Source organism: Pogona vitticeps, chromosome 2 (genome assembly GCF_051106095.1).
Source record: "Pogona vitticeps strain Pit_001003342236 chromosome 2, PviZW2.1, whole genome shotgun sequence".
NCBI classification, from domain to species: Eukaryota; Metazoa; Chordata; class Lepidosauria; order Squamata; family Agamidae; genus Pogona; species Pogona vitticeps.
The window spans coordinates 194,691,185-194,707,247 of NC_135784.1; the positions used below are offsets into that span (position 1 = coordinate 194,691,185).

The window sequence follows — 16,063 nt, forward strand, 5'->3', positions numbered from 1 at the left end:
TCATTAACTGTATGGTTCATATTTCAAGCCCCACAGGCCTTAACATTGATCTATAAGTATGAGAGAGACAGAGAGAGAGAGAGAGAGAGATTGCAACATTCACCTTGATAAATGAATTTGCAGGGTGCATATTAGGGCAGACCATGATCTCTGAATAATACCTGTGTATCAGGATTTAATGAGAGATGTGTGGGTTTCTATACCAAATTCCATAACATGCAGATTCTCAAAGGATAAAAGTTTTTAAATCTGTCTCAATTATTTTTAGATCTATAGTCTCCATGTGGAGATTGGATACCCAGAGAAAATCTTCCAAACAGATGAAGTGGATGATGAATATCAAGAGGTGGGTTAATCAAACACCTTTTGCCTTAAAACTTACAGTGCATTTGTAATTTAAATCACCTACTGCTTGGCATTTCCTAACAGCACAGAAAGGTGCATTTTTATTTTATGGCTCCGTGCCATGTCTAGCCTTAATAATTGTTGACCCTATGCCACTGCCTTCTCAAATACTTTTTATTGTTATGAGATACAGTTGTCCTTCTAACCTTCATTGATTTCAACCTCACAGATTAAGATGGGGTATAAATGAGTTTATGATCTGTCATTATAACATCAAAAAAAAACCTATTAGAATGTATAAGACAGCAGTCTATGAAACAAGGAGCAGTAGATGAATAAAATAAAATAAAATAAAAAGGAGCCAAGGGTCCAGAAAAAACAACCATCAGTTGGGAGCCTAACTAACTTAAGTGACTAATCAGCTAATCAACATAGATGTGTAGTATGCAGCTCTGTCATTTCTTCTTTTTTCTTAATGGAAAAGGATGGGTATGGTCAGGTAAAAAGAAAAATGTACTGTTATTGTTCTAAACTTAAAGTATCCATTTGTGATAAAACAAGAGCTGATTTCCTTGTGTTCAAGTATGTGGAAGGCTCACAGAAAATCAGTAGTCCATTGCAGATGATGGTAAGGTAAACAAAGTGGGGGGGAATATTTCCTTCAAATGTGGATGAGCTAAGGAGGAAGTGACCAGTGAATAGTTACTTTCAAAGATCAGGATGGACAAGATTCAAAAGCTAACCTAGCTGAATATTGATCTTTCCCCTCCACCTCCGTTCCTTTAATTACAACAGGAAATGATATTCATAAAGAATAGAGGTGGGCACGAATTAGAAAAATTGTGATTTGTTTTGTTTCATGATTCATCAAGGTCGATGAATCATGAATTACAAATTTACAGGTTTTTTTTCTGACAAATCAATAAAACAATTCCTCAATTCATTTTTTAATTTTGAACCCTATAAAACACCTTCCACAAGCACCCGGAGACACCAAATCCACAGGGAAGTTTCCCTGACTCTCCTCTATAAGCCCTGCAAGTTTGGTGAAGTTTGGGCTTCAGATGTCCAAGTTATACACCCACAAGGAAACCTTCCTCCCCAGGAAAGTTCTCCCCAGGGAGCGAGAGACACCAAAATCACAGATTAATTTCTCTTCTTTCCTCAGCTGGCCATTTATGAGGACAACTTTTTCCATAATGTGGTTTCTTGCCTGAAGTCTCTGAGGAAGAGGTTCTTGCTCGGACTTGTCAATCCTCATCTACAGGATAAGTATGTTTTTCTTGTAGGACGAAGGAGACATTATTTAGAAGGGAGACAAACGGTGGTGTGAGATGTGAATATCCCTCCTTCTGTTTTGTTGCTGTTCCACAAATTTGCTCTGTCTTGTCTGTGTTCTGCCATCCTTGTCTTCCAGGTTTATCTGAAGAATTCCTAAGACTTATTTCAGATTTCAAGATGTAGATTACCACTTAGTCAGACTGTCCAACAGGATGTGTGCCAAATTTTAGTAGGCATCTCTTCTTTCAAAAAAAAAAAAGCAGACTAGTATGTACATCAAATTGAATCAAGATGCCACTTCTGCATTATGATTTAAATGCTGTATGTACCAGTAGGCAGCAGTAGCCTTCAAAAGATTTTTTTAGATGCTACACGAAAATGGGCAAATTTTGTGCTCTATAGTTGAACAAGATAAAAAAAAGTTAAAAAGGGAAGAATCCCAGACTGCTACCATGTTTCCCTGAAAATAAGACAGGGTCTTATATTAATTTTTGCTCCAAAAACGCATTAGGGCTTATTTTCAGGGGAGTTTTTTTTCATGTACAACAATCTACATTTATTCAAATGCAGTCATGTCATCTTCTGGTTGCTGCACAGTGGTGGAGGGTGAGGTTTCACTTAACTAGGGCTTATTTTGGAGGTAGGGTTTATATTATGAGCATCCTGAAAAATCATACTAGGACTTACAATTTTCAGGTTAGGTCTTATTTTCGGGGAAACAGGGTAACAATTTTGTAAACCATTCCTAGTTCACACATGTTTAAAAATTACTTCATTGGCATTTAGGACTAGCAGCTGCATGTGGAAATTTAATCCACAGCGCCCCCCCCTAAAAGTTATATTCAAGTGGTACAACAACTCTGTTAGGCAAGGGGTCCCCAAACCTTTTCACCCCACGGACCGGCTGGGGAAGGCGGGGCACCCCACGCTCGTGTGCATGCACAAATCAGCATGCACATTCTCTTGCACAAATGAGCATGCACATGCATAAACAGCGGTGCAGCGCTTGTGCAGGTGCTCGTACACATGCGCAAATGGCAATGTGGCACTCACACAGGTGTGCTGGAGTGCACAAATGCACAAATCAGCTGTGCGGGGGTGAGTGCGTGCGGGGGGGGCGGGAGGTCTGTCTCCACGGCCCAGTCCAGCTCAGGCCACAGACCGGCACCAGGCCGTGGATTGGGGGTTGGTGATCTCTGTGTTAGCCTAGATCTGAGATTAACTCTCGGTCCTATTTTGAGACCCCTGTCCCACAACATCTCCTGTCCAGCAACCTGATACAAACTGGGCTGAAGGGCTGTCTCTTCCCCCACAAGGTCTAAGCCAAATACAGTTTTGATGTCACATTTGCCCCTCTAAAACTGTTTCCACGGTCTCGAATAATCTGTCGCCCTCTTTTTCTAGAAAGAAAAGGGTGAACTGCAGTTCTCTGGATCACAGGCCCTCCCGCCCACTCTTTAACAGCCCCAAACACTTCTTGTTTTCAAAACTGGAAATGAGCCTCTGGTCGTTTCTTATTTTATTTTTGCTTTTCAAGATGATCAACAGAACTGTGGATATATACCACCCACAGAGGAATGAAATAGGCCCTAGACTTCCCAGAGTTGCCCAGCCGTGCACTAGATCCATGATGACTTCTTCACATATGAAACTAATCGCTTCATATTTCAGTTTTCAAGGAATGAATGTGAATGAATGAACTGTGCTTATTGTTGTCCCTTCACTGAATATGTGGATAGAAGAGAAAAGGAATAAAAAATTTTGGTCCACGTAATTCCTTTCTTTGCCATCATATTTTTAAAACCTTTCCATTCCAGCTGGGAAGTGGTTCCTTGGTCTGTACATTCATACTACTCCCTGAGGCGCCATGCTGTCGTTTTCCCTGCTGGAATGTTCCGCAGCCCTTTCTTCCACAACGAATTTCCTAGGTAAGAAAGGTAGCAAAGCTGCCTATAGAATTATTAACCTGTTCCCTAAACTATGTCACAAGCATCATTACCAAAACAGTCAAAGTCCTTTGATCAGAAAACCTAATGAGCTGGGAAAATTGGGTGTTCGTTGCATTAGCAATGGCAGCTGTGTAACACCACTTTCAGTGGTCTGAGAAATTTGGCAGCCTTCCATGATTCCTTCCTCCAAAAGAGAACCAGACAAAGGGCTTTCCCTCATTAAGGTTTCCTGAAGCACAGACAGCAAGCGCAGAAGAAAGATGCAAGCAACCTATCCAAGACTTAAGAAGATTAAGTGTGCATGAAACAAAGCAGCAGTCAATCTGTTTTTATTTCACTTGGTTCCTATGTTGCTTTAGTGATTATTTTGAGCAAAAAAAATATATCAAAATAAACCAAAACTTTTTGTCGAAGATTTAAGGAATGATTCCAGAGTGCCGTGAAATCTGCGGCAGTCTTCGTGGGTAAGGAGAGGAATGGTGCCGCTCCTGAGCCTTGCCTGCAGGGCTTATACAAGGAAAAATTAATATCCCCAATATGGCATCTACACTGGAAGAAAACCTGTGAGCCTTGCTCATGTTCTGTAGACCCCCCACAACATCATCTCTTAGTTTACAGATTATGGAAGTTTCAAGAGTCTGGTCTTTGTGTTTTCCAGTGCTGCAAACTTTGGAGCCATGGGGTTTTTCATGGCACATGAGCTACTACACTCTTTGTACGATTTTGGTAAGTACTGCAAAAAAAAATGGGAAGTGATCTTTTGAGGCTTGTTGTTTGCAATTAATTTAATGGATATTAGGAATGTTTGAGCATGACAGTGGGAGATGTACAGACTGCCTTGTGAGCCATACCATAATTTATCAAAGTGTGGTGACTCATGATGTAAACAGCTATTTAGGATTTATTTTCATGGATTTTCCTTTTGTTTACAGTGCTGACCAAAAACTGTTCTGATTGTGACATTAAAGCAATGGAACGAGGTATAGATTGTCTCATGAGACAGTATGAAAGCTATTCCCTAGAAGGCCACGGCATCAATGGCTCCTTAACCTTATTAGAGAATGCAGCTGATACTGGTGGACTTGCCATTGCTTACCAGGTACCAAAATCAAATCATCAGAGTGCTACAGCTCCTCCTTAGTCATAATTTGCAGCCAATCCCTTTGTTCTTTGTTCCCCACATGTCCTTCCTTGTCCTTTGCACCCCACCCCTCCTTCCTTTCTCCCTTAGGTGGTGCTCAGTTTATTTAATTCCTTCCAATTGCCCACCTCTTTGCTTCTTGCAACCTTTGCTTCTCAATCCATTCACATTTTCCTTCTCTTGAGTTCCCACACATTCTTCATTGATCCCAGCTATTATGTGTCTGCACCATTTAAGTTCCCCTTTGATGTTATTGCGAGTTGTCTTAGCTTCAACTATGCCTTGCCCTCTTGTTTCCCCCTGAAATTGTTCCCCAAGGATTGGCTCCCTTCAGTGGCATTCCCTTTGGCAATGCCCCCCTCCCCTTCATAACACAGTGTTTATCCCCAAGGAAGCAGGATACCATTCCTGGGGAGTTCAGAAGCACTTTCTCCATCAAAACATGGCACCGGGGAGAATAATCAAGCCATAATCAATGAGACAGTGTGATGTCCTAGTTCTCTCTCCTTTCCCAGAGGGAGTGAAGCATCTGTCATTGAGAAGCATTGTCTTTCTTGTCTACTGCTTTTGGATAAGCCAAACCAGACAGGTGGTGCTACCTAGTTCAAATAGCAGGCATTCTTTTCATTGGTATTGGGGGACCCCTGGGTTGGTTTTCCATTTCTCAGAGGAAGAGACCTCTGCCAGTCAGCCTTTCCTTTCATGTCAGGGGTTCTCTCTTCTCCTGCCTGCTGTGAATAGTGTCTAAGTTTCAGCAGCTACAAGCTGTTTGGCGAGGAGGCTGACTAGGTAAGGACCAAAGAAGGGAATGGGTAGGAGCAATCACTGCCGTCTCCCAGCTCATCCTTAAGGCCACATTCTCTGAATGGGTTAACTTGGCATCCTAGTGAAAGGAAAACACCTCATTAGGGATTGTTCTCGGAAAGCTATGCCTGAAATTAAGAAATGCACGGTCACTTTACACTTTAATTTTTCTTTCTCCCTTTTGCTCTCAGGCCTATCAAAACTGGTTGACAAAACACAGAAGGATGAAGGAGTTACCTTGGGAAGGGATCTCGCACCACCAACTCTTTTTCATCAGCTTTGCCCATGTAATTCAACCTTTGAGTTCTTCCCCTGTTTTCTGTGGTTTGTACTGTTTGATGTTTGGCTGTATCAACCCTTCTTCGTACATTTGACATGCTTTCTCACTGCCGACCTTCCTGCTTTCTTTTCTGTAGAATTGTGAGCAACTTATACTTTCATAGAGCAATGGGGACCATTTTCTTCTTGCCTCTTTCCCGTGGTCCCAGAGCCTACACAGCTTGAAGGGTGCTGAAAATGGCATGGTTCAGACGGATCCTTGTTATGGTTTGCTGGTAGAGGTTATATGCATGACCTCCACCAGCTTTTGACTCATGTTCTTTTCCCTCTTGACTTCCTTCTGTAAAGCTTCTGTTGGTTTACAGCTACCATCATTGAAATCATATGCCCGACAGAACTTTTTAGTTTTTAAGATGCCACAAGATTCCTGTTTCCTGCTATACAGTAACACAACTGCCCTCTGGAAATTAATGAACCAGGACATTCTGGTTCTTCTACAAACCATTGTTTGTGTAATACAGTCGGGCCCCCATATCTTCTGGATCAATATCCACTGACTCAGTTAACTATGGTCTGAAAATATTAAATATTTTAAATGAAAATACCAAGATTTAGGGGTAGTTAAATGTAGTTATCAGAACTGGCCACTAGAGGGAACCAGACACGATGTTGTAAAAAGTATAGGCGAGGCAGACCAGCTTGGTTGTAAAACTCAGAGCTGGTTTGCCTGGCGAGGCTAGAAGTGGGAGTGCAAGCCTTAAGGCAAAGTTCCTCCTGGGAGAGAATTCCCACAAGCCAGCCCTTCCTGCCTTCCAGCCAGCTCCTTCCTCAAGACTCCCAGGCAAACAAGGAAATGGATTGTTGTTGTGGGTTTTTCAGGCTCTTTGGCCGTGTTCTGAAGGTTGTTCTTCCAAACCTTTCGCCAGTCTCTGTGGCCGGCATCTTCAGAGGACTGGAGTCGGAACTCTGTCTGTGCTCTGTTGGTGTTTGTTGGATAGTATTTACGTCGGGAAGAACAACCTTCAGAACACGGCCAAAGAGCCCGAAAAACCGACAACAACTATTAGATCCCGGCTGTGAAAGCCTTCGTGAATACAAGGAAATGGATTCTTAATTTTCTTCAAAGAAGAAATGCCTCATAGCCATTGTGTGTGTGTGACAGAGTGTGTGTGTGTGTGTTTCTCCATCTGCAGGAGTGGGGGCTTCGAACCAATCTCCCACAGATATAGGGGTCGTACTGTACATAACTTCACCTATTCAGAGAAAACAGGAAGCTGCACTTTGCCAGAATCCTAATGCTGATTTATGCTTGCATAAAGGACATTTTGGAGATTTTGGCGGCTAATTGCCACATCCAGGAATGCATCCAGAACCTTGTTAACGAGCGGTAATTTGCTACAAAGATTTGTTCAGTTTCCTTCAGACCAGCAAAAATTGGCAAGAGGCTTCCGGCAATGAACAGAACATTCTGCTTTGTACAGTGAAGATAAACAGAAAATACAAGTTCAGGCGCTGATCATACTTCAAAGGAAGTATGTATTTGCTTCTCTGACAATGTTTTCCTCACAGACATGCATATATTTCAGAGCTACATGCCTGAAACATCAGACATAGAAGCTAAGCAGTGCTATTTCCCAGGTGACTAATTACAAAATAAAAGGAGGTTAATTTGCCAGATGCAAATTGAGATATGATCTTACTAGAATAAATAGTCTCTCTCTTAAGGGAGTTCTCTTTGTAATGATTGTACCATTTCGTTTGGCCCTCAGTTGAACCGTTGACTAGATATGTTGGCAAACAGCTAACATCTATGAAAATTTCTTAGATTATGGCAGCTTGTTTCTAAAATTTACGCTGTTTGCGTAACTGCACAGCGGGATTTTAGTCAGTGTTTGACAAATGAAAAAACACTAGATCTATTTGATCAGAGACTCTGGAGGGCAGAAATGAAAAATAATATGTATACTGTGATGCATCTATAACATCACTCCCAAGAGTTTAGATACAGTATTACTAAGGCACTGTTTTATATGGACTCTCTTTATTGCACAGTATTGGAGTTCTGTACATAGATTTTTCTCTAACAGCAGAGAAAACTTTGAGAACTTTGCAGATCACTTCCCATAAGCACTCCAAAACTAGAAAGCTCTGTTCATAGAAGCAGTTGTACAGAGCTGCGTGAGTCTTCTCTTCTGATATTAAATGATCTCTGTGTGCAGCCACTGGTTGAAAGATGGTGAAAACAGAGTCTGAATTGGTTCCAAGTGTCTGAGGAGTTATCTGTAAGTGGCCTGGGTACTTTTTTCTGGTCTGGTGTCCTCAAATGGTTTGCACTACAACACCCACCCTTGGTCATGAGTATAGTCATTGAGGTGGATGGAACATGTAGTCCAGCTAATATGGAGGGCTCCTGATTAGAAAGTCTGGGAATATTGGCGGAACGTCATGTTTAACTCCTGGCAAAATTCACCACCTGCCTTGTGTAGTCATCTGAAAACTATTGTAAGACAAGCTGCTCAAAGCTAGAGAATAAGCTCTTCAGGTTTGAATCAGTGATAAGTATTTATTTATGTAGCTATTCTTCCATTCTTTCATTATATTGATATCCAGCCTTTCCTTCAGTGAGGTCAAAGTTCTCTCCTCTCCTTTATCCTCACAGGATCCATTTGAGATCATCTGGGCTGAGAGAGAAAGGCTAGCCCAGGGTCATCTAGTGATTGGATCAGTGTGGATCAGAAGAGGCATCTTCCCAGTCTAATATTTCTACCTTTCTACTCACAGTGCATAGTTAGGGGCTAATGATGCCTTACACAGTGATCCCTATAAACAAACCCAATGGTATTTTTAGAAAGTAAAAAAGACATTCAGGGATCAGAGCATAGCAAAGAAAGTCTTTTTCTGTCCAAATTCATTCCTGGCCCAAGCAGATTTTCCCCTCACTGTGTCCTGGAAGCATATTTGTCCTATGCACATCTGTTTCTTTTCCAAAGTTTTTTTTTTTTTTTTGTCCTTTCTTTCTCCAAGTGCCCAAAGCATCAGGTAAGCTTATGTGAGATTATGTTTAAAAAAAAGAGAGACTCCACTGTTCAATATTCACAAGCTTGTCTTTTTTGCAGGCAATGTGTGGGCGCCAGAGCCCTAAGAGACTGGAAACTTTCTTACACAGGGATCCACACAGCCCCCCAATACTCCGTGTCCTTGGGTCATTAAGCAATAGCCAGGATTTCTCCAGGCAGTTCCACTGTCCAAGTAAGTCACCCTTGAACCCACCTCTGAAGTGTCACATCTGGTAAAACAAACTGAAGAGTACACGAGACAAGTAATGTCACAGACGAAACAAAACCAGAAACTGAAGCTATGGGATCTTGTGGATTCGGTGACATTTGCCATGCCCATTGCATGCACTTTCTCGATTATTTCCTATGCAGTTTTTCTTCTTTAGTCCACTATTTCCATCCACTGGTCAAGATGGAAGAAGATGCCATCCATTGACGAAGAAGGAAAAGCACACAGAGAAGATACTACACTGTAGAAGTGTTCTACTATTTTTTTTTAACCTCCTACCCTCATTTAGGGAAGACTCGGATTGGGGAAGCGATCATTTGAAAATCTTTCATGACTGTGTCCAATGATTGTGTTCCACTCAAATACAAAAATGACAACTTTCTGACTATTATGACATTAAGGGAGAATGAGGCACTAAGACTCAATATATGCCAAAGGATGGTCTACACTGATTGTAGTTTAGAACTAAACCATAATCTCATTCTCATAGAAGTGGTAAATCAGATTCTGGGCTATATCATTTAATAATGTAGGTGTGTGTGTGTGGGTCAACTGAATTCTTTCCTATATATTAAACAAATTAAAACACTCGGCAGCTGGGAGAAGAGATATATCTTTGCCCTCTCCCTTAAATTCTAATTTTCTAGGTTTATGGATGTTGTTTCTTTTTGTCCTTCGGGGGAAGAGTATTCTGTCTTGTTAACCTCCATTTGAAGTTTACAGTGATACACTGGTTATCTCAGTGAGAATTAAGCCAATGTTCAAAGGTTTAAACCATAGTTTAGTTTTGTGAGTCTGCTTTGCTTTTCTGACATCTCAACTTTTTAAGGTTCTCTTCCATCTGAAGACAAAGCAAAGGCCATACTTACACTTAAAAAATTATACCCCAGATCAAACTCTAGTTTGCACATAACATTGTTCAGATTGTGGCTTCTGATTCTAGTTTATTGATAGATTGCACACCATGGTTTATAAGTTCAGACTTCACAACAAACCATAATTAAGTTATGACATGATATGATATTTGAATTAGGCCCAAGTTGATGGACATGGCTTATTCAATGTGTTTTTAATTTCACATGTTATACATGTGAGGAAATACGGAGATCTAGACTGCTGCCCACCCTTCACAGAGACACAGATATTTTTTCATTCTGTCATGAGGCGGCTTCACCCACAGGTGGCAAACGACAGTGTGTAGGCTGAATTCAATTTGTGAAGCAAATTTATTTGGTCCTTTGGGGATTTGCCCAATTTTAAGCAAAGTGTGATTAAAAATACACTAATCATTTCCCCTATAAAGATATCACGATGTATTGTTTGTGTAATTGTATTATATTCTTATCTCTGAGACATTTGGGGGGGGAGGGGAGAAGGATAGAACCACTCATGCTCCTGAAGAGATTTTTCAAGAGCCACATTGTTTTCTCAGCTCTAAAGCCAAAGAAGCCCCAATATCTAACACATCTGCTGTACCTGTTAGATCAGAGGGTTTCAGCCTGAATATAGGCAGGATTAGGCCGAGCCTAGTGACATCTCCATCAAAACTAATGATGCAAGAGAAGAACCTGGGTGAACTTTGTGCCCCAAGTGTGAAACCTCGTACACTCAGGGACAGAGGAAATAGCAAAATGATATTGAGAGAAGAAGTTACTTAGAACTTAGAATTATGCCCTCCAAGATTGTGCTTCTTCTTTTGAAGACTGAGAGAAGGTGGCCAATCAGTGTTCATTCTCAGAAAGTGGAAAATGGCGGGCCCAAGGAATGTAAATGTTGGCCATCCCTGATCAAACATCATGGCTACTAGAGGGGTGAGCAGCTGTACCCCTCCAGATATTTTTGGCCAGGAACTCCTAGCTGCCCTGGTCACCACAACCAATGATGAAGGTTGATGGTTTGGAAGTCTGCTGCTGCAACAGATCAAAATCTATTATTTAAAATGGTCTGTCTTACAAATAGGAGAAATATACTTCCAGTTGACTATACTTAATAGGGAGAACATGCTGATCAAATGAAAAAAGGCTGAGCTGCAGGATGAGTGAACCAAATCTTTCTTGGCCTCTGCTGTTTATAATTTAATTGCTTTTCCTCAACACCACTGGATCAACTCCTTCTTCACAATAAAAGTGGGAGTATTAAAAAAGCATGCTTAATGTAACATGTAGTTTGTCCATGTTTCCTGTGACTTGCAGACCATCCACCTCATCAACCCCAGCCTAATGAAATCCGTTATGGTTTTTAGGAGGTGAAATCAAAGAAGATACAGTACATCTGACAATACCATTTCTTAGACCAAAAAAAGGTTTGGGTGAAAAATACATGAACATCCCACCTCTTTTTCCAGATCTGTTTCTGGATGGTTTGTTGAAAGTGATATAAATACGAAAAGGTGTAAAACATCCATATACAACTCAATAACATTATTCAGTAGGACTTTTGTGCAGTATGAAGTATATAATTGTTATTGATTCACCAGGATCTAAGTCAGGGGTGTCCAACCTTTCACCTTCCCTGGGCCACATTAGAAGATGAAAATTTGGTTTGGGCCGTACATAAATTTGGTTTGGGCTGCGGGGGAGGGGCAGCCCTAGCCGCCCTCTGCAGCCCCGCTCCAAGCGCACTTACCGGCAGCCGCGATCTCAGACAGCAAAGACTGCCAGCTTCGACTCCGGTGGCTGTATGGGGCCGGGAGGGGGTCCACCTATTTATGGGGATGGCGCAATGCAGTCACGCAGCCCCCCCTCTCCCCTACCCTCCCGCTCCTTCCTTCCCTCTCTCCCCCTCTACTGTTGTGACATCCCCCGGCCACATTCCGGCCGCAAGCGCCGGCAGTGTAACTTGAAACTTTGGAATTTGTTTAAAAATAAAAAAATTGCACTGGGCCACATTATGAGCTGACCTGGGCCACATGCGGCCCTCGGGCCGCAGGTTGGACAAGCCTGATCTAAGTCATAGGGAGGCATGTGACTTCTACCATTCAGTTCTTAAAATCTGCATTTAGCAAAAGCACTGATTGCTCTTGTCAGTCTCAGTAACAGACAATGCAGTATATCTGTTGCAAGTTATGGGCATGATCCACCAGGAAATTTGCCTGCCCAACCCCTCCTAGAAGAAAGGGCTTTTTAATCACAGTTCCTGTTGCTTCAGTGGGTTTGTGTGGAAAAATTACGTTGTGGACCGTGCCTTCTTCATACATTTATACATTTCTTTATACATTTGGCTGTAATTGGCAAAAACAACCTTCCCTCCGTTTAATTCAAGAAACTATTGTATTCTTTTTGTAATTTCCTCTTTTAAAAATCACAAAATTGGGTTGTAATGGATATGAATAATTGATATTATCTTCATGTTGTGGTGAACAGCACAATCAATAAAACTAGCTAGTTTTATTTTTTGTTTCTAGTATGCACAACAAGCTTTAGTCTTCTTTTTTAACAGTGAGGTTGTTATAACGACAGAATTATAAACAACAGGCTTTGGAGAGCCAAACAAAGATGTATGTATGTCCATTTGCTTTTTAAGGTAAAGAGAAGTTTGAGTTTTATTTTTGTTCTCCACACCAGAAAACAGGAGGAAATAGTCTTACTGTGCCACAGAGGTACAAAGAATAAGCCATAGCCCAACAGGCAGAGAACACAATTGTCTTCTATGTATACTTTGAATGGCGCAGACACCACCTCCTTCTGTGGTTGCCCCAGGGGTATTCAGGCTCAAAGCAACCATGAGTGGCATCTTCTGGGCCATTGAAAAGTCCAGTGGCTGTGTTTCACTAAATGTCCTGGGGCATAGACCATAAGAGCGGAAGCATGTCCACCAGGAGTGTGCAACATCTGAGGGTCCAGGGGGCATTTCTAGCTTACCCTGGACCTTCATGGGCGGACCTCCCTCTTAAACATCTCCACCCACAAACAAAAAAAACCCCTATTAATTCCTGAAAATGGCATATTATCCCCCAGAAGCCTATGCAGGACTCGGTTTTCCCTCTGCTCAGTAATTTTTGTAGGTAAGGTGGGGTTTTTTGGGGGGGGGTAAGAGATGGCCAGCCAACCAGTCACTTCTCATTTCCAAAATAAAATGGCCAACCTTTTTGGTACCTAAAGGCCCATGATAGCAATATTACAGTAGGGAGAAAAATCATGCCCCCCCCCGATACTTTTTCAGGGCTCAGAGGGAGGGAGGTGGTCTTTAGGACTCTGAAGGAGGCCCTACTATTTGACTGGGGAGGGGGAAGGATGTGGCCCCCCTGGTCACACTTTGCCCACTCTTCTTATATATGTACCCTAACTTGTCTGAGAGGAAACAAAGAGCGGAGAGAGCAACATTGGAATTTGTATCCAGGGAGCCTGCGTGCATTTTACAGCCTTTACAAGAAAGAAAAAGGACCGAGTCCTGCGTCCCTCCTCTCCACACCCATTAAAAACAGCTGCTATTAGCTACAAGATTCAAGACCGCAACTGCAGCACATGGGAAGGGGGCTTTTCCCTCCGTATCTTGGTCCCGACAGAAAGGACATATGTGGTTATTCTTCTTATACAGGCAAGCGATGTCTCTGCAGTACCCTGAATGCTAAAGAAAGACGGAGCCTGTTTCCTTGACATATACTCAGAATGAAGGATATGTTTCTGACTGCTGGACCCTCCTTTTTTCCCCCCTCATCATGAGCTGACTCAGCTAATAGCCTCAAACAGTTGTGAGGCAGAGGATAGGGAAGATCAGGATTTCCTGTGTTTTTGGTATACAGTAAATGGAAGACAAATATCTCCATCTTTACCTAATTGTTAAGAGGTAGGGTTTAGACTGCTTTTTTTCCCATGGTGGCTATAATTTGGAACCCGGTTCTTTGAGTTTCTTTATAGAAAAACAGAGTATTAGGTGGTGAAAATACACCCGAGGTTTACTATAGCGTTCAGAGTCACATGACTGAAAACTTCATAATGAAAAATAATTTTTGTCCATGTGATAAAAGTTCTATGCATTAAACAGTAGTGTAACAGTGAGAATGGTCGGTTACAACTCTTCTCTGTGCCCTATAGCTTTCTTCGTGCGGGCCAGTCATGTAATTTCTTATGTGCAGTTGGTGGTACAGTCCAGGAGTGGTTTTGCCTTATTATGATTAGAGAGCTCCTAAAGCCCATGAGCATCTAGAAACAATCTATGGGGAAAAAAGTGCCATAAGGGGAGAACCAAACAGCAACCGTGTGACTTAAAGCAGACTCTACAAACTTTGGCTAGGGGGTTTATTGCCCTTCTCAGGGGGCCATGGTCTTGAGCCATATCTAGTTGGTACTGAAGTCCCTATGTGGTGGAGTCCCCAGGTTCCCTAGGCGTGAGCGATGACACTGCAGATGCCTCTTAGTAGGCAATCATGAAGCACAAGTAGATGTTGAGGTTGTCTTCATCCATTACCATTGCTAAGACTTCTGGCTCTATGTCACGCATAAAAAAAAGAGCATGACACTTGCTGTGTTCAAAGAGATGGCTAAGTCCAGTAAGATGTCCTTCACTGCTGCATTTCCCAGCTGTTCGGAGTCTTCGCTCTCAGCCATGTTGATCACCTCCATGCCTTCCCCTGTTGATGAAGCCACAAATGTTTCTTCTATCTTCCCCCCACCTTAAATACAAAGGGGGAGTCAAACAGTTCTCTTCCTTGACTTTGACTCTGCCTTCTTTGATCCTGTTATCTACTGAAACTCTGTTATACCCCATTCATTTTCCTGAACATTGACATTTGGAGGCACTGAAATGTTTGCCACCCCCTCCCTCCTTTATTCTACTCTTGGTGCATTTGATACGTTTGTACATCTTGTTCTCAGGTGCTGCTGCTGCTTTGGAAATGACAGTAGGTAGGAGAAGAAAAGAACTGGGCCGATTCGCCCCGCAGCACCACATTGGACTGGTGCTGTTTCATAGCTATCCTGCTCTGCCTAATAAAGCTTGCCCCATCTACTTGTCCTTATGCAAAGTAATGCATAAGTGCAGAATGTGTACAGGGATACTTGAATACACATCCCACTGAAAGTAATGCAAGATGTATAGAATGGCATATATATTTGGATACAAAGTGGGAATATGTTCCCTTCCACCTAACTTAGCATTTATCTCCTTGCAAACAATTGTACTATTCCACACAGAGGTGTGAAAAAAGGCTAAATTGTTGCTTTGGGGAGGCACAAATGTTTGTCTGCAACATGCACTTCCACTCCCCAATTTGGCACAATTCTCTAATTCTCTATTTACAGTAGTCTATGAAGCAATGGATTTCCACTTTTGACTCAGAGAAGGTTTAACTCAGTGCCAGGCACTGAAAACACTGAGATATTTGTTTTCGTATCCCTGGGGATACAAATACGAATATCAGCACCAGAGGTGCCCAGAACTGGTTGATCTACTTAGCACTCGCCTCATGGTGCGCCAGGCCATCATCGTTCACATTGTGTCAATCTAGGAAGCAGTTGGGATGGTGCTTCCCTGCCTCCCCACACAGCCAACCACTCAGCTCACCAGAACGGTTGGCCAAGTGGGGAGGCAGGGAAACACTGACTGGGCTACTTCTATGATTGGTGTGATGCGAATGACAACAGTCAAGTGCATGGTGAGCAGTAAGTGAACCCGGTCAGTTTTGGGGCGAAAGGCCAGGCACCTGTGGTGCCAATATTCATATTTGTATCCCATGGGATAGGAATACAAATATCTCATCTCTACTCAGAGCTCATCCACATTGTGGTATTGTCCCCAGTTCTGGGTTGTTTTGGTAATTTATTGTTGCAGATTTAAATATGGTATCCCGGTGTTGGGACCCACACAAAGGAAGGGTATTTGTTGCTAGGTGTACTGGGATACATTGAGTTGTCCCAGTACCACCTGTCCACACACATCCAGGATTGCTTCCTGAGGTCTTACTGCCATCACAGATGACTGTCCCCGTTTCGCCTATCAGCACCATCCCCTCCCTGCCGATTTCATTCTCTCTCCCCCTCCT

At 42.3% G+C, this 16,063-nt stretch overlaps 1 protein-coding gene across 9 annotated transcripts in view; it reads left to right on the forward strand.

The window, feature by feature from the left end:
* The window catches only part of KEL (Kell metallo-endopeptidase (Kell blood group)), a 55,176-nt gene extending 42,703 nt beyond the window's left edge, over positions 1 to 12,473 (forward strand). For all 9 annotated transcript variants that reach the window (XM_078384770.1, XM_078384775.1, XM_078384767.1 and 6 more), the window contains 8 exons: positions 269 to 346; positions 1,514 to 1,617; positions 3,444 to 3,554; positions 4,234 to 4,301; positions 4,508 to 4,674; positions 5,712 to 5,807; positions 8,916 to 11,574; positions 12,040 to 12,473. In XM_078384770.1, coding sequence (XP_078240896.1) covers positions 269 to 346; positions 1,514 to 1,617; positions 3,444 to 3,554; positions 4,234 to 4,301; positions 4,508 to 4,674; positions 5,712 to 5,807; positions 8,916 to 9,092 — 801 coding nt within the window. In that variant the 3' untranslated portion in view covers positions 9,093 to 11,574; positions 12,040 to 12,473. The remainder of the gene's footprint in view (positions 1 to 268; positions 347 to 1,513; positions 1,618 to 3,443; positions 3,555 to 4,233; positions 4,302 to 4,507; positions 4,675 to 5,711; positions 5,808 to 8,915; positions 11,575 to 12,039) is intronic.
* Positions 12,474 to 16,063: the final 3,590 nt, after the last annotated feature.